General features: G+C 38.0%; 1 protein-coding gene across 2 annotated transcripts in view; it reads right to left on the bottom strand.

Moving 5' to 3' along the window:
- The window catches only part of LOC126185629 (dosage compensation regulator), a 220825-nt gene that overhangs the window by 122592 nt on the left and 78199 nt on the right, over positions 1–20034 (bottom strand). For both annotated transcript variants that reach the window (XM_049928144.1, XM_049928143.1), the window contains 2 exons: positions 16322–16368; positions 2995–3224 (listed from right to left, as the gene is read on the bottom strand). In XM_049928144.1, coding sequence (XP_049784101.1) covers positions 2995–3224; positions 16322–16368 — 277 coding nt within the window. The remainder of the gene's footprint in view (positions 1–2994; positions 3225–16321; positions 16369–20034) is intronic.

Here is a 20034-nt window from a genome sequence, read left to right as displayed (position 1 = left end):
GTCCACTACTGAGCAGCAACGAACTGAAAAAGACAGTTCGAGGAAGCTATGACTACCAGTTCGACAGGAATGGTGAAGTCGATGGCACGACAACAGATACGTTACAATTGGTAGAAATTTTGACGAAGTTGAACCTTTGGGAGCAACTACGCGGTACAGTAGACAAGCAAGTAAGAAGACACAATTGCAACAACCTGGCATTTTGAAGTCGTATAACGCATATATGGGAGGTGTTGACCACCATGACTGCTCAGTTGGAAAATTTGCGACGGTAATCAGAGGGAAAAAATGGTACTGGGTCCTATTTACACTTACACTGCAAATGGCCCTCGTAAATGCCTGGCTCTTCTACAGACTAGTACATGGGAAAAATGCACTGGATTTACTGGATTTCAGACGTGTTGTTACAGTTACATACCTGAAATTGGACACTGGAAGACTGAATGTGGGACGTCCAATGGAATACCCATCAAGTCAGTTGAGAGTGATACCAGTCATCAATTTTTATGGAATTTGTCATATGATTGACAAAAACAGCATGCAATGAAGATGTGTAAGAGATAAATGCAACAGGAAACCAAAAACATTGTGTTAAATGCCGTGTAACACTGTGTGTGAAGTGTTTTGTACCATTTCACAAGAAATAAATAGTTAAGACTTGAATACAGTTTAGTATGCTGTACGATACTGTTAGATCCCAGCGTCCTATTTTGAGGGCGGCCATTATATCAGCATGTATAAATATTCTTTGGTTATTTTTGTACTTATTGTGGTTCATACACTATGTACATTATAATTAAGGAATAAAAAATTCAATTTAAAAAAAATATTAATTTGGGACTTAATGGGTTAAAGTAACATATATTGCAATATGTAATGATGATGTGTCAAGTTTTGTTTCTGGTAACATACTCAATAAATTCATTGGTTGCCTTCTTTATTGCATCCAATATAGGCCAAACAGTTGGGGTCTAATGCTTGACAGTAACATTTTCAAAATATTGTAAGGATTTCAGCACCAGTAAAAAATGAGGCATTTCACATTCTTTGCGGCACTCAGAACAGAGGTGCAGCATACGATCCTCATTTTCCAGATTGGAAACAAATTTCTGTAAAGAGTCAGTATATGATCCTTTTCCATGTACAGCATGCATAATCAGTTTTACATTTTAGCAACAAATGCATACGCATATGCTATGCAGTCTGTGACTGCTTACTGTGACATTCTTCTGGGCGAGGCTCACAAAACTTTGATAAACCAATTTTATCAGAAGGAAACTTGAGTCTTTTTGTCTCATACACTCTTTTGCAATTTTCTGAAGGGACAGATAGATGTCTGTTTTATTAACAGAAATTCAACTTATATTATCATCACACTAAGAACAGTCTGGATATTTGTTTCTGCAGTCTTACCTATTCTGCTTCGCATTTTATAGTTTCTTTTTGACAAAGTACCATCATCTTATCTTTTAGTATTTCCCGCAACTTCTTTATCATATATTCAGTAGGATTAAAAAATATAGGATTCTTCTATATTCTATGCAGTTGATGCTAATGTTGGTGCTAACATAAATATTTGTAGAGTTTTTCTTTAACAAAAATTCTGCTAAATTTCTCATTTTTTAATGTTTAATAATATGATAATATGGATTAAGTGAAACACAAATTAAGAGGGTGAAACTTGATTTTGGTGAAAAATTCCTTGGAAAAAATTTAATCACATTATATCATAGTTGACTATTTTATCTTTTCAATGACACCAAATTGATTAAATTTGGTAGTTGCACCCACTTTCTATGCAGGATACATAAATATCTTTTTCTGAGATAATTTATAGTAATTTTGGTTGTCTGAGCACAGGTTAGTTGCTTATGCAATTAGTGCCCAGTTATGTATTCATCCTAATCGTTTATTGGACAGGAAAGGAATAGAATCTATTGAAGTTGTTAAATAAAAAAAAATGTTCTTAGAACAATTAATGGAAACTGCAAAAAACCTACAACTGTATGTGCAGAAAGGGATCTGAACCCTTAGTCTCCTGAATGTAAGTGCAGGTTCTTATGCAATGCATGCACCATCTCACTTGGTTCTGATAGAAGGGACAACAGGCCACTAAAAAGGAAAAACCAAGAATAACAAGCAAATCACGTGAAGACATGGGTTTAAATTCAGGTAAAAGAATAAGAAGATCTTCATTTTATAATCTCTTTTTAAGACACACTATATTCTATTCAACTAATTTTCCAAATCCTTTACTGTCTGACAGGATGGAATGCAACTGGAAAACCTTACACCTGAAACTTCCTGGTAGATGAAAACTGTGTGTCGGGCTGAGACTTGAACTCGGGACCCTTGCCTTTCACGAGCAAGTGCTCTACCAAGTGAGCTACCCAAGCACGACTCATGGCCTGTCCTCATGGCTTTAATTACACTGCAGAGAGAAAATTTCATTCTGGAACCTTACACCTTTTCAGTAACAGATACTGTGCTGGTTTTGCACAACATGTAAAGAAAAAGGGTTTGTGCCACGATTATAAACACTGAAGACTGGGGCAGGAGAATATGAAAGCAGCTGAACACTGAACTGTAGTCAGATGTTTTTAATGATTTGCTAACTGAAGATTTAAATATGCATTTCACCAATTCAACCAAATGCATACAGCATAAATAAAAATACATATAAAAGCAGCTATTTGCTGTATAATGACTTATTTCTTCTCCCCCAGCTTTAATTTCTTTCACAAGTTTCTCCTCTGTTTCAGTTATCCCTGCTCATAGTACATGCTGTACACCACCATGGCAGACTACTTTATTTCTATCTTGTCATACTTTCTTTCAATTTCTTCATCTGTGGAGCTAATAAGTGTATAAGCTTTTACTACTGACAACTTGTATCTATCTTTGCTATGAAAATGCTTTAATATGCTGCTCATACTAGTTCACAGTTTTCTGTGTAGTAATTAATTGGTCACTGAGTAAATAATGAGTACTTACTAAATTAACTGGTTTTATATTTAATCCATCAAGAACATCAAAGATCTGAGATTCCAGCTCAGGACTGATATTAACTTCATATGGTGGTAATTGTTCTGTTTCTTTATTTCTTTTAAGTGTCCCACTGAATGCTTCAATCACACCCAAATGGAATAGCTGCCGCACAATAGACAAGGCACAGCTTTTGGAAGCAGACTGTTTGTTTGATCCTGTCTCTCTTCCTGTAACAGCTAAAATACACATCAGTTTATTAAAACCTTTTTTACATTCTTGCACTACAATTTCATTTATTTTGACTTAATTCATAATAAACATGTTGACTAAAACATTTAACAGAATTATAATGAGTATACACAATTATTAATGACTGTAATGTGTGTGAGGATAGATCAGCAGTCACGAAATTGAAGAAGTGCTGCAGAGACACCCGGTTTGTATAAATGACAATAAATTAATTTGATTCAAGACAACTTTTTGTCCAATAACAAAACAAACATTGCTGTCCATCCACCACACAGAACCTTTTCAATTTGGTGAGAAGGATCAATCTATCTTCACATGTGTAATATGTTCTAGCATGAATTCTCCATTGTCGTTATTATAAATGTATTACTTCTTCCTTTATTAAAAATGATATTAAGAGAGAAAACCCTACATGCCGTTATATTTGTATTATTTACTATTTATAACACACTTGTCATAACTGTGCTGCCATCTGAAATAACTAGTCCCTAAGTAACTATGGACTGGCCACCAATTGGCATTTCCTGACAGCCTTCTCGGTGTGAGGCCACATAATGATGTATAAAGAAAAATTGTATTTCTGTTCATGCAGTTTCTGTAAGTGTGACAGCCTAGGATTTTTATACACCATGTTATCAAAAGTATCCGGACACCCCCAAAATCATACTTTTTCATGTAAGGTGCATTGTGCTGTCACCTAATGCCAGGTATTCCATATCAGCGACCTCAGTAGTCATTAGACATCGTGAAAGACCAGAATGAGGCGCTCCACGGAACTCACGGACTTCGAACAGGGTCGTATGATCGGGTGTCACTTGTGTCATACGTCTGTACACGAGATTTCCACACTCCCTAAACATCCCCAGGTCCACTGCTTCTGATGTGATAGTGAAGTGGAAAAGTGAAGGGACATGTACAGCACAAAAGCATACAGGTCAACCTCATCTGTTGACTGACAGAGACCGCAGACAGTTGAAGAGGGTCATAATGTATAATGGGCAAACATCTATCCAGACCATCACACAGGAATTCGAAACTGCATTGGGATCCACTGCAATTTAGGCAGGAGGTGAGAAAACATGGATTTCATGGTCGACTGGCTGCTTTTAAGCCACACATCATGCCGGTAAATGCCAAACGACACCTCACTCTGTGTAAGGAGTGTGAACATTGGACAATTGAACTTTGGAAAAATATTGTGTGGAGTGGCGAATCACGGTATTCAAGGTGGCAATCTGACAGCAGGGTGTGGGTATGCTCAGTGAACATCATCTGCCAGCGTATGTAGGACCAACAGAAAAATTTGTAGGCGGTGGTGTTATGGTGTGGTCATGTTTTTCACGGAGGGGGCTCGCACCCCTTATTGTTTTGCATGGCACTATCACAGAACAGGCCTACACTGATGTTTTAAGCACCTTCTTACTTCCTACAGTAGAAGAGCAATTCGGGGATGGCGACTGCATCTTTCAACATAATCGAGCACCTGTTCATAATGCACGCCTATGGCGGAGGGGTTACACGACAATAACATCCCTGTAATGGACTGGCCTGCACACAGTCCTGACCTGAATCCTATAAAACACCTTTTGGATGTTTCGGAACACCGACTTCGGGCCAGGCCTCACCGACCGACATCGAAACCTCTCCTCAGTGCAGCCTTCTGAGAAGAATGGGCTGCCATTCCCCAAGAAACCTTCCAGCACCTGATTGAATGTATGCCTGCGAGGGTGGAAGCTGTCATCAAGGATAAGGGTGGGCCAACACTATATGGAATTCCGGCATTACCAATGGAGGGCACCATGAACTTGTAAGTTATTTTTAGCCACGTGTCCAGATACTTTTGATCCCCAATTGTATTCAACTAAAGTTTAGCATACCAAAGTATTATACAAACTTTGTACATTGGTGGATCCTTTTGTTGGGAGACAAAACTTCAAGGTACAGTACCTCTTCAGAGAAGACTTTTAATCTCACCAGAGGGGGCCTGAAAGAAGGCTTGTCATTGCTGGGCTGTTAGCTTCACATCATCTTCAGCCTTCAGTCCCATACTTTCAGCAACCCACACTCCCAATGACACATGGCCCTACATATCAATAGTAATATCACTGCATTTAGAGGGACAGTAAATTGCACCACAACATGGATTCCAAACTATCCATTAGCTGTCACATAATTATTTTCACTGAATTTCTACACATCTCAATACTCTCTGTCCTTAGCCTTTCTCAGACTGAGAAGGCTGGCTATGTTTCTCTGGGTCTGTGTTAATGAATAATATATAGCTTTAAGCACACTCAAGAATTGAATAGTGGAAATTTGTTCCATGAATACATCTCTTCCACTCCAGTCTTCCTACAAATGTCTGACTGTCAGCCACGTTTAATTCGTCTGCTAACTGGATCTTCAGGACAACTGGGGAAAAAACCCAGATCAGCCAAGAATGTTGTCACGTGTGGACTCGTGCATATCTTCATGTAACTGCAATTCTCAATAAAACAGTGATTTCAAACAGGCTGTAGTATGTTCCCTTTTACTCCTGTAACTGGACTTTATATACAGATGCAAGCCAAGCCTTCTGGATTCACTGTTCACAACACAAATGACACCTGTGCAATGCCCTAAAAAAGATGTTGCAAGTGTCATTCATTATTGGAATAGTGTTCTGTGTCTTTGTGAGTGCATTATGTTAGTGCTAATTGAATTTGAATATGGGCTACTCGTCAAGAGCCAATATTGGGGGTGCTTCTGTAACCAAGGTAGCCCAAGTGTTTGGTGTTTCAAGAGGCACTAAATCAAAGATTAAACTACATGCAGGGAAAGCAGAAAAACATCTACTAAGCCACAACACAGATGGAAGTCTCTTATGAGTGAGCATGAGGGTTGGACATTTAAGAGGATTGTAATGAAAAATAAGGGGATGGCAGCTGCAAGAGTCACTGCAGTATTGAATATTGCACTACGGAACCTTGTCAGCACCAAAGCAACATGCAGGAACCTCCATAACCAGGGAAATGCAGGACAAGCTGAAATCCGAAAACAACTCACCAGTGATGAAAATGCCTATAATGGGAAAATGTGGTACCTAAGCCATAAAACCTGGACTGTGGAGTAATGGAAGGAAGTCATATTTTTTCACACTGTTTCCAACTTCTGGCTGAGTTTATGTCCCAAGAGTGAAACATTGTGGGCGTTCGGTGATGATTTGGGTAGCCATATCACAGTATTCTATGGGCCTCATTGTTGCGCTGCAAGGTTGCATTACTGCCATCAATTATGTGACCATTCTGGCTGATCAGGTCTATACCATGGTACAATGTTTGGTCTTTAATTGTGAATCTAGTCTTCCAAGGCAATATGGCCTCTGTTCATACAGCTCACATCGTACCGGACTGACTTTGTGACCACGAGTGTGCATTGTTGCTTCTACCCCAGCCTTCAGTCACCAGATCTCAATATTATTGAGCCTTTCGGGTTTACTTTGGAGAAAAAGATGTGCGATCACTATCCACCTCCATCATTGTTACCTGAACTTACTACTGTTTTTGAGGAAGAATGGTGTAAGATTTTCTTGAGAACCATACAGTGCCTGTATTTATCCATTCCAAGATGACTGAAAGCTGTTTTGAATGCTAGCAGGTTTCCTACACTGTAACAGGCATGGTCATGTGTTGTGTTGTGGTTTTGGTGTTTCCGTATTTTGTACACCATCTGTATATGGATAAAGGAGCTTTTGAGGGGGTGAGAGATCTGTTTAGAGCAAAAGGAATTCCAACAGAAATAAGAAAGACATTTTGTGAATATTTTGTATAGAGTGCAGTATTATACAACAGTGAACCATACATTGACAGAAAGAGGAGAAATACTTGGGTAATTCTGAAATGTGGTTGTGGAGGAAAATGTTTAAAATGAAATGGACTGACAGAGTGATGAATGAAGAGTATTTCTGAGAATGGGAGAGATAAAAAATGATAAGAATGAGGAAAATAACTATGGCAAGTACTGCAAAGAAATCACCTCCAATGAATAGTCAAAACAAGACAAAGAGGAAGATTTTGAATGCTGTATGACATTAAAAAAGAACCATGTTACCAAACTACACAGAGTGGGGAGTGTCCAGTCAATCCCTGCTGTAAGATAGATATACTAAATAAAAAAAAGTGCCATGAGATAATGTTTTATACACTCCCAAAAGACCTTGTTGTTCACAGGTGATCTATCAAAATAATTAGTGTAGTATGATAATGAATCTCATTGAGTCTGATAGTTGTGGGAGCAGTTCAACTCCAAAAAACTACTGCAACCCACAATCTTCTGAATCTGCTTACTGATTTCATCTACTGATCTTCCTCTATGATGCCTCCCCCCCCTCCCCCCCCCCCACACAAACTCTCTCTCTCTCTCTCTCTCTCTCTCTCTCTCTCTCTCTCTCTCTCTCTCTCTCTCTCTCCCCTCCAATTCTTAATTGGGAAGCCCTTGATGCTTGTCATTAGTTACTTGATCAACCCATCTAATCTTCAACATTCTTCTATAGCACCACAATTCAAAAGCTTCTATTCTCTTTTTGTCTGAACTATTTTGTTGTCCACATTTCACTTCTGTACATGGCAACACTCCATACAAATATCTTCTGAAAAGACTTCCTAACAGCTAAATCTATATTCGATGTTAACAAATTTTTCTTCTGTAGAAATGCTTTTCTAGCCATTGCCTGTCTATGTTTTATATCCTCTCTACTTTGACCATCATCAGTTATTTTGCTGCCCAAATAGCAAAACTCATCTACCACTTTGTGTGTCTCATTTCCCCTGGTTTAATTAGACTGCATTCCATTATTCTTGTTGTGTTTCTAACATAAGTTTTCAGGTCAGTATTACCTTGCATGTGCCTACATTTCTCCACAATCCAAACTGATCTTCCCCAAGTTTGGCTTCCACCAGTTTTTCCATTCTTCTGTAAAGAATTTGTATCATTATTTTGCAACCATGATTTATTAAACTGATAGTTAGGCAATTTTCACACCTGTCAGTAACTGCTTTCTTTGGAATTTAAATTACTACATTTCGTCTGTCTTATACATCTTGCACACCAGAAACAAGAGTTTTGTCAATGGCTGGCTCTCCCGAGGCTATCAGTAGTTCTGACGGAATATCATCTACCTCTGAGACCTTGTTTCGACTTAGACCTTTCAGAGCTAGGACAAATTCTTCTCACTGTATAATTTCTCCCATCTCATCTTCATTTACGTCCACTTCACTTTCTATAATATTGCCTTCAAGTTCATCTCCCTTGCATAGACCCTCTATATTCTCCTTCCACCTTTCCGTTTTCCCTTCTTTGCTTAGGTCTGGTTTTCCATCTGATCTCTTGATATTCATACAGCTGCTTCTCTTTTCCCCAAAGGCATCTTGTAATTTTCCTGTAGGCAGTATGTATCTTTCCCCTACTGAAATACGCTTCCAAATCTTTACAGTTGTCCTCTAGGCTTTTCTGTTTAGTCATTTTGCTCTTCCTGTCAATCTCAGTTTTAAACACTTTTATTCCCTTTCATCTGCTTCATATACTGCATTTTTAAATTTTCTCCTTTCATCAATTAAATTCACTCTCTCTTGTGTTCTCCAAGGTTCTCTACTAGACCTTGTCTTTTTACGTATTTGATCCCATAGGTGGTGCTAGCCATCTGAGTAGAGCCTGTGAGACTGTCTCTGCAGCACCAGCTGCTTCCTGTAATGCCTGATTACAAATGACAACACACAGTACCCCAAGTTCCATACATTGGTATCTGTTTCAAATCTGTAAACATGAGTTTTGTGTCTAGGAACTACGATTTGCGGACAGCATTGCTTTTCTGTTATAATTTGAAGAAAACTGCTGCAGAATTGCATTGAATGCTTATTGAAGCTTTCAGCAAACATGCTCTTGGAAAAAGACAGTTTTTCGAGTGATTCAAAAAATTCAAAAGTGGTGATTTTGACGTCAGAAACTACTAGCGTGGGAAACCACCAAGAAGTTTGATGGCAGCACATTGCAGGCCTTACTGGAGGAAGATGATACTGAAACTCAACAGGAACTTGTGGAACAATTGAATGTGACACAGAAGGCCGTTTCTCTTCTATTGAAAGCTATGGGAAAGATACAGAAAGTGGGAAAATGGGTTCTGCAAGAAATGAATGAAAGACAGCAAGCAAATTGAAAGACCATTTGTGAAATACTGCTTGCCAGACACAAAAGAAAGTCATTTCTCTGTTGAATAGTGACAGGTGGTGAAAACTGGATATATTTTGAGAATCCTAAGCTTCGTAAACAATGGGTGAATCCTGGCAAACCACTGACATCCACTGCAAGACGAAATCACTTTGGAAAGAAGACACTGCTCTGTGTTTGGTGGGATCAGAAGGGTGTCATCTATTACGAGCTGCTAAAACCTGGTGAAACTATTAACACTGATCACTACCAACAGTAAATGATTGATTTAAATTGAGTATTACATGAAAAATGACTGGAATATGCAAAAAGGCAACACAAAGGCATATTGCTCCATGATAATGCCCAATCATACACAGCAAAACGAGTCATGGAAATGATTGAGGAGTTCAGTTGGGAAATCCTACAACATTCAGCTTATTTTCTAGACTTGGCTCCACCTGATTATCATCTATTTGCATCATTGGGACATGCTCTCTTGATAAATGCTTCAATTCATATAAAAATGTACAAAAATGGCTCACTGACTGGTTCGCTTCAAAAGAAGAACTGTTTTTAGGGCATGGCATTCATAGCCTGCCAGAGAGTTGGGAGAAATGTATAAATTGCAATGGAGATTAGTTTGAATTAAATATTGTTGATCAGTTTCAAGCAGATGTGTAATTATTGCAACCAAATTCCTGTTTCATTTTTCTACACCTGGTATTTCATCTCATAACGCTACACATTTGTCTTCTACTGTGTTCCTTTCCCCTGTTCTAGTCAGTTGTTGCCTAATGCTCCTCCTGAAACTCTCAACAAACTCAGGTTCTTTCAGCTTATCCAGGTCTCATGGCCTTAGTAGTCCTGAGTAGTCCCCAACTGGAGATCCAAATGGGGACTCTTTTACCTCAAGAATACTTTACCCAAGAGAATGCCTTCATCACTTAACCACACAGTAGAGCTGTATGCCCTTGGGAAAAATTACTGATGTAGCTTCCCCTAGCTTTCAGCTGTTTGCAGTACAAACATAGCAAGACCATTTTGGTTGATGTTGCAAGGGCAGACCAGTTAATAATCTAGACAGTTGCTCCTGCAACTACCAAAAAGGCTGCTCCCCCTCTTCAGGAACCACACGTCTGAACTCTCAACATATACCCCCCCGCTGTAGTTGCATCTACGGTACAGTTGTCTGTATCGCCCCCCACCTACGGCAAGGTCCATGGTTCATTGGGGAGCATTAAAGAATATTTGATTAGAACTGGAGCAGTTTTTCCCCTCAAAAATGTGGAGCCTTTTTCAACTATTTGTCTCAAAAAGTTGCAGAAAGAATACTCAACATGTTGACAATCCAAGCAATCAAATAACAGCTAAATTATTTAAATTTAAAGCTTTTCAAATAGCCTGTGAGAAGAGTACGTATGTGGGGGTCATAAACCCAGGTAGCTGTGTTTCTTAATTTTTACGATATGGACTGTAATATTTTTGAGTAATTACTGAAAGTACACTGCTGGATATTAAAATTACAACACCAGGAAGGATAGCAAGTAACAAAATATTACTTACTGTGCATATAAAATATAGTAGGAAGAATACATGATTAAATTTGTAGGTGATTTGAAGTAGACCAGGTATGAAATTTAGTACATAGAGCTGTTACCTAAGGCACCACTAATGGCTCTAGCCCACCTGGCACTGAGTAAAACTGAGCTTGCATGACAAATTGTTAATCCATGCCGCTTCGTGCCAGAGTTTTTCACATGCAGTAGTGAGTGGGCGTGGTGTAATAGTCTCTCAGCAATCCATGACCAAACGTTTTCAATGGGCGAGCGATCTGGACAACTTGCTTGACAGGGTAACAGTGAAACACACATTGTGTTAAGATAGGTCAGGACATTACAGGCAACACTGTGTTATGTTGCTGAAAGGTAATGGCCCAGAGTCCTGCCTGTAAGATAGAGGACATCCAATGGCCTTCAAAACATCAAATGAAGTGGCTGCTATTTAAACTAAGAGCTAAGCAAACCAAAAATGATCAGGTTGTATACACAACGGCACACCAACAGGTAGGGGCATTATCCTAATAAAATTTTATGTAGTAGATTATTTGAATAAATAGTTAAATCTAAAAACTTTATTCACAAATAAAGGTCTTATTCATCTTTATGAACATAAATAATTATTTATTATTCTTTATTAGTAATTTTAACTAATGAATAATGCAGACTACCACTGCACATTCTTGTTTACTTCTTGATTGGCATTCTCTTGCGTGTAAGAACTGTTTGTTCCTGTCGCTCAAAGTGGTTTCTGTTTCATAAATAATTTAATAATGCTTTACACGAAATTGTGGCTTGGTGGCTCATTGTACAAGTGCCTGCCTACATACTGAAATATCTGTGGTCCGATCTCTGGTTGGTACACATTTTTTTTGTCACCCATCACTTCTTTCACTTATGGCATAGCAAGCAGGAGACAAAGTGTGCTGAAACCTGACCTATCAACGCAGATGGCATAGGACAGGTGGTTATTCCCACGAACTATGACCAGCACTGTCATTTGAGACTCAATTTGACACGATTTTGCTGCATCGGAAGGTGTGTGTTGCTATTGTCTTAGCTTATTTTGTGAGTTTGATTATGACACTGTGGGTAAATCTTGAAGAGTTGAAGCCTGCAGTGAGAAGTGTGACTAATATTTAAGGCATAATAAGAACAACAATAAATGCAACAACCATTTTTTAGAACTCCATAAAAAAAAGTAGAATTTTAAAAATTGGTGACAGCAATTCCTCGGAAAGACAGAGATCTGACTCAATTGTTTTCTATGCCATTCACATTTTGGTGAGCAGACCTGTTTGTCATCAATGATGAACAAGTCAAAATTCCAAGAGAAGTGTGGTCTCTCAAAGCAATAGTGGTTTTCTCATTATTTCCCAATTTACCAAAATATCGATTAAAAATATTACAAGAAAGAAAATCACCAGTAAAGCAGTCACTGAAGACCTGACAAAGAAAACGACAAACAAAAAGTTACAACATCTCCCAGTGATTCTCCTGTCAAGGAAAATGTACGAAATTAATTTATAATGGATGCAGCAGTAATTTCATTGAAGAGAGCATTGAGTTGTAAGAAACTGGAAATTGTGTAATTACATAATAAATGAAGAAGAGAAAATTATGAAATCAATCTGCTGTGAAAGCAGCTCTCAGACAAAAACTGTACAAGTTTGATCAAATCCCCCACATCACTCAACTCAGTAAGAAACAGAAAAAAGTAGAAGACACTATGATACAGAAATGCCCATCGAAAAATAATAGAGGAATGTGGTATAGTAACAAGCTTCTTACGGAGAATGTGCTCTAAAAATTAAGTCATCCGAAGGATACTGTTGTTGTATAAAGCGTGGATTATTGCTATTTCCTTCCGAAAAATTTTCGAACTTAATAAAAACCTCAAATGCTCACGTGGAATGAATATGCACACTGTGAAAGCAATTAATAATTATTTTCGGAATGAACAAAATAAAAAACAATTAGGTGTACTGATTTTTTATGTAGATAATTAAGCTCCAAGAAGAACTGCATTTCAATAACACTTCACTGGAGGTTGATGGGTCCATCTATTTAGGAAAATATATTCCAGACAAAAAGAATAAATTTGCAAACCATGCTCTTGTGCTTATGTTTGTTCCTCTGCTGCGTAACTGGATCCAACCTGCTGCTGTGTGTGCAACTTGCAATGCAACTCCTGGTGACACCATCTCGCAGATATCTGAAGCAATTATCCAGCTAGGGCAAGCCCGAACAAGAATTATCGCAATTCATTTCTAATGGCAGTCCACCAAATATAAAGGTCTGGCAATGTCTAGGAATTAGTGGCGTAAAAGTCAAGGTACTTGCTCTAAATCGAATCCAGCTGATGAACCTCAAGGATTTGGGCATTTTCAGTTGCTATCCATGTAATAAAATGAATAAGAAATAATGTTTGTGATAAAACTCGTGCTGTATTTTATAATGATGAGATCAACTATAATTTTTACAGAAAAGCCGATCAACTAGATAATTCCCCAGAAGTACCAGATTAAAATTTTGCCATATGTTAACTTCCACCCGCTTGTATCTGATGTCATTTTAACAAATGAATGTAAGATTAGTTCTGCAGTTATTCAGTAACACAGTACCCAAAGGCATAAAATTTTTCAGAAAAATTTAAGGGACAGAATGCAAAGGCAATGAATGAATGGAATCATTTCTAGATGTATGATCAATTTAGTGGATGGACTTAACTCTTCATTTCCTAAGGATATTTTGCACAAAAACTCAGAGGCACACTACAAGCTGCTAAAATGGAGATGCATTCAAGCCGAGAAAACTAACAGCTTTGCTTCCAAAAGAACTCTCCAGTCTCTAAGACTAACCATTGAAAGTACATTAGTAATATCTGAATACGAGTGGGAAAGAGGTTTCAGAAAAATTTAATCAGGAGAAACCTGAATGTCACTTCAGCATCGCAAAATCTCTGAGTTGCAATGACCATCCATCAGTAACAGACTTCATCAGTTTGCACGTTACAGTGTGTTTACGCTCCTGTTAAACTTTCATTACCTTCTACGGAAACTCTGAACATAAATGGATATTCCTTGACATCATACATAATGATTCTTCATTACATGAAATTCTGTTTTTTCACGGGCATTAAAAAAATTCAAAAGGAGCCAAAATCTTCAAAAACTTCCAAAACTGTGCAGAAATTATCTAAACTAGCTGACAACTGATGTCCATGTGGTAAGCTAATTAAGTCCACATACTTTTCATTTCATTATATAAATTTCAAGAATGAGTCAGTCTGTGTGCTGAGTAACACAGGCCACAAGCAGAGTAACTTACATCTTACAGTAGAACTGGTGTACTAGGGGTGTGCACACTTTCTCTTCTATTCACTATGCCTACAGTAATTTTTTTAACATGAAAAATGTCTAGTTGCACTAATTTTCCATGTTCATGTGAAACTGTAGACACCCCTACTTATGCTGCATCAGTCAGTTCTAATGAACGAGGCAGACAATGGCATACTACCTCCAATAGGACCACCCTAGTACAGCTCTGTGAAATACAAGCAACATACCTACAGGTTGAGCAGTTATACTTATTTTACAATATAACACACACAAAAGTTTTTCATAGGAAAACAGCCTTAGCAGTTGTACCACTGACACAGTCCAATCCAACTGATTTGTACTTGCTAACACTCTCCCCAGCCCCACATACACCCCAGCCCCACCAACAAGCAGAAGTACTGTTACTGCTAATGGATTCTTTTGCTGCAATTATGTAGTTCTCTCATATCTGTAATGCTACAAAATGAGTTAACAAATGAATGAATTGGATGCTTGGTAATAGTCAATGCCTTCCAGCTGTTTAGATGAAGGATAGAATGAACTCGCTTTTACAATGTTGAAATTGATGTTTTCCTTCTAGCAGTCCCTTCAAATCATCTATATTCATAATGTTAATTCATACATGTTTCAGCATTATGACAATTATAAATTTGCTGCCATTTACACTTAATGAAACAATTCTCATGGAGAGATAGGAAAACAAGAACAGTCTAATTGACTTAAACTGACACTGGCAAGATATTGGCTTTCAATTAGTGTTTACAAACACCATGTAATTAACTTTCTTGAACCCTGGGCTCCCTAGTTCTGAACCATTAGAAGTCATTAAACATCAGAACATTTCATGCCATTAGTGCTTTGTCTTCTTACACTGTGTATCTAACAATAACTATGTTGTTTGTAGCATGGATCATAGTTGCATCATTGGCAACAACTGTTGTGTGTAGTGTGGTTCGTAGTTACATCACTGACCAAGGTGTTGGGTAGGGCTTAGTCTGAACAGGTGGTAAGTTGCCAATGATAAACATTAAGTTTTCAGTTAGAAAAACAGTCTAGGTTGCAATAATTACAGCAGAACCTTTATTGACACCTTCCGCCTTATTGAGGCATCTTTAGAATACGTTTAGGAACTGTAGGTAACACATGAGACACAAGTACCAAAAACTTTTGGTATGCACCTTCGGTGAAGGCATGCAAGTATGTGAAGATAAGGCCACACTTCTAATCTCGGCAAACAGAAACTGGAATACAATTACCACAGGAAATTGAAAAACTACATGTCTAGGATTTTTGGTAAAAAAGTATGAACTAACCATGTAGTCATGAAGTGTAACACTTATATAAGACCACAGGTTTCAAATTAAATGTCAACCCAATTTATATAATTTAAAAAGGACATGCTTAAAAATTAATTTCCACCAATCATATGTTCCTATATTTACACCATTTTTAAAAGTCCCTTTAAAAGTGTAAAAAGGGGATTTTTCACTGTAGTCCACTCTTAATATGGTTCACCACTATCACTGACATTACTCAATAGCAAGTTTTTCAGGCTTCATAATGGAAAGTTGGAACTCAATATGTTGTGGCAATGTGTCTGAACTTTTCATCAAACATTACTTGTATTAAGAAATGTAAAAATTCAACATAAAACTTTCTAAGCCACTTAAAATGAAAGTGTGCTTCAGACTCAATATCTATTAGTAAAACCATAGAAATATCAACTACCTTAGCAGTATCAACAAAAGTTGATAACAAAATAGGTGTCATTTACCACTCAACCATGATATTATTCCCCCTCATCCATTTTCGGAAACATTCTGTGGTAACAGTAAACAAGCACAGTGGTGAACTAGGAAAACACATAACACTGTCAATGCTTTCAGACCTGCAGTGCATATGCTACCAACCCCAATTACGCACTGACTAATAATGAGAAGCCAACCAAAGCACCTCACTCCCAGGTGCAAACACAGTTAAGCCAATAGAATTTAATGAACTTACTTCGGCCAAGCTGCTTCACGTAAAAGCTCATCTCAGCAACGAAACTCCTAAAAAATAGAAAAATGCAATTAATACTTTATTCAGGTTCATAATTTGTAATGGGATGAAATAAAGTTTTGAAGAAAGAATCAACATCTGAAGAAATATAGTGAAAACAAAACACTTACCATAAATTTTGGAGTGGTTATCAGTAGCCAGGTTCAGGCTGTATAGCACTGAAGCTCCTGATCACTGCAGTGCAACACCATGAAAATACTTGGTATATCTTCATACGGATAACATTGGAAAATTTAACTGTACTTAAAAAGAGAATGAAGTTACAAGTTAACTGCAATTTCAAAATAACATTTATTGGTACAAGTTTTACTTATAAAGAAATATTCTGTGTGGTTTCTGCAATATGTAACTTGTCAGATTCATATCAAATGTATGACAACTGGTTAATTTAAGATGCTGCAAAATGTGTGTGTGTGTGTGTGTGTGTGTGTGTGTGTGTGTGTGTGTGTGTGCGCGCGCGCACATACAAGCGTGCATTCTAAATTCACAACTGGGCACTGTTACTATTAATACACAAAAAAATCTGTACTAGCTGTTCAAGAAATTCTTTTCTTTTGACATTAAGTACAATACTTACTCTCTAGTAACTTTCGCATTGCTACAGTGATTATTCTGAAGTGAATCCTACACACTTGGTACAAAACATTGCTGCAATACCAAATATTTCATGATATAGTGAAAATAAATGTAACTGGATAGATAAAAAATCTACTCACAAAGTCGCAGCAGGAAAAAACACACATATACACTTTGAAGTGTCAAAGAAACTGGTATATGCATGCGTATTCAAATACAGAGAGATGCCAACAGGCAGAATATGACACTGCAGTTAGTAATGCCGAAGACAACAAGTGTCTGGCACAGTTACTACTGTTGCAACGGCTGGTTATCAGGATTTAAGTGAGTTTGAACACGGTGTTATAGTCGGCGCACGAGCAATGAGACACAGCATCTAGGTAGCGATGAAGTGGGGATTTTCCCGCATAACCATTTCACGAGTGTACCATGAATATCAAGAATCCAGTAAAACATCAAATCTCTGGCATCACTGCGGCCGGAAAAAGATCCTGCGAGAATGGGACCAACAACAACTGAAGAGAAACGTTCAATGCGACAGAAATGCAACCCTTCTGCAAATTGCTGCAGATTTCAATGCCGGGCCATTAACAAGTACGAGCGTGCGAACCATTCAACAAAACATCATCGATATGGGCTTTTGGAACCAAAGGCCCACTCTTGTGCCCTTGATGACTGCACGACACAAAACTTTATACCTTGCCTGGCCTATCAACACTGACATTGGACTGTTGATTACTGGAAACGTGTTTCCTGGTCGGACAAGTCTCGTTTCAAATTGTATTGAGTGTATGAACGTGTAAGTGAATAAAGGCAACCTCTTGATTCCCTGGACCTTGCGTGTAAGCAGAGGACTGTTCAAGCTGGTGGAGGCTCTGTAATGATATGGGGCGTGTACAGCTGGAGTTATATGGGACCCCTGATATGTCTAGATACGTCTCTGACAAGTGACACATACATAAGCATCCTGTCTGATCACCTGCATCACATCCCATACGTCCAGAATTGCTACAGAGTGGACTCCCCAGACATGAACATTATTGAGCATATCTGGGATGCCTTGCAATGTGCTGTTCAGAAGAGATCTCCACCCCCTCATACTCTTACGGATCTATGGAGTCCCTTCAGACATTACTCAAGTCTATGCCACGTTGTGTTGTGGCACTTCTGCATGCTCGCAGGGGGCCTACACAATATTAGGCAGATGTACCACTTTCTTTGGCGCTTCAGTGTATGAAAGTTAAGGAAATTCGCAATCTTTCAGAGCCAGTGGCTTCTTTTTCTGGCAAGAGGGTTGAAGTGGGGAGAGGGGGGGTGGGGGTGGGGGTGGGGGGGAGAAGAAGACTGGCAAGGTTCTGGAAATGGAGAGAGTTTGGAAGAGTCACCCAGAACTCTAGGTAAAAGGACACTAACCAGATGGGATGAGAAGGAAGGACTATCGTGGCAAGAGAGGAGGTTTGGAGTATTAGAGATGGTTGCAGCAGCAAAAAAAAAAAGCAGAAGGTGAAAAAAGGAAGCCAAGCAAAAAAATGGGAAAAAGTAGAAAAATTCTAATGAAAATCATGATAACACACAAGTGAAAAGAAGAGATAATGAGTGAGCAAGAACTGCTCACCAGAAAATTGAACTATAAGATGTGAAAAAATTTTGGTAGGAAAATTTTATAATAATAAACTGTGGTTAGAGAAGTTCATGGAAAATCTGTGAAAACAGACAAAAGTTTAAAAACACAAAGGTGGTGGTGGTGGTGGTGGTGATTATTTCAGAGAAGTAAATGTTTATCTTTGAAAAAACTAAGTAATTCATAAACACCACAGAATGGCATACCGTTTCCAATATTAGTGGAATTCATCCATTAAACTTTATGACTGGCTGTCAACTTAGGTATGTATGAAAAAATTTCACATAATTACGAAGTGAGAACCATGTAAATGTGTGTCATTACTGGCAATGTGTGAGACACAGACTTCAAAAACTTTGAAGCATTGGTAGCAACAATGACTGCTTTACAGCAATTATGTAAGAGGGCTTTAGTGTAAAATATAGCTCTAGAGGAAGAGCCATGTCTCCCTAACTTGGTCTCACAAGAGTGTAGAGCATTAACTGAGTAGATGTTGACTATAGCTCACATACAAATGGATACTATTACAAGAAGCAATCTTTCTTCTCTCCAAAATTGTGTTTCTTGTACCGGTGTCGAGACCAAGCTCTAATTTACTTTCACCCACTTTAGTATTATGCAGTACACTACCACTCTTTTCCAGCCATTATCTTTAGCTCACAATGGAAGTCTGAACTGTTTTAGAAGTCATAGTTTGCTCAAAACCTTTGGGTCCTATACTTTTATTGGTCCATTTCTTAAGTGCCATTTTCATTATACAGTTATTAGACACTTTTATTTAGTGTTATCTACTGGCTCCAAGGTAACTTTTTTGTTTGTTTGTTGTTTTGGTATGAACAAATATGTTAATTTCTATCTTCAGCAATGAGTTCAACAGATTTCCTTGTGTTACAGGTAACACTGCACATACGCAAGTGGCTGAATGGAACCTATTACAGATACAGGCAATTGTAATATATGTTTATACAGGCAATTGTAATGTATGTTTATACAGGCAAACAAGAGCAGCAGACATTTATTGAATTCATAAATGAGCTAACATTATTAGATCTTTTAACTGGAAAGATCCACTCAAAGGTCTTATTTGCATTACATAAAAATAGAGCCAGCTATTTACCATACTTTGTGCTCCTCCTAGTAGCTTGTTAACCAGACACAGTTGTCTTACTAATCTGTCACAAATTCTGACCTGGTTAGCGTGTTACTGCAAACAGAAACGAGCATAATACAGCATTTACTATTGCTATATGCAGTAAATTTCTGTACTTATAAGTTTGGTTGACATACAGTGTCACAACAGTGTTCGTTTAAAACAGATTTTATAATACAGATCCAATGTATAATTTTTTATTGAACCTGCCAGACCAATGTTCTTGTGAAGAATTAACTTTAATCTCAACAACTCACCTCTCATTTCAGCCCCATGACCACAATATCTGAAAATGCTATGCAGGAGGGG

The sequence above is a fragment of the Schistocerca cancellata genome, chromosome 1 (assembly GCF_023864275.1).
Source record: "Schistocerca cancellata isolate TAMUIC-IGC-003103 chromosome 1, iqSchCanc2.1, whole genome shotgun sequence".
Taxonomy (NCBI): Eukaryota; Metazoa; Arthropoda; class Insecta; order Orthoptera; family Acrididae; genus Schistocerca; species Schistocerca cancellata.
This window is presented reverse-complemented; position numbering and strand designations above follow the sequence as displayed.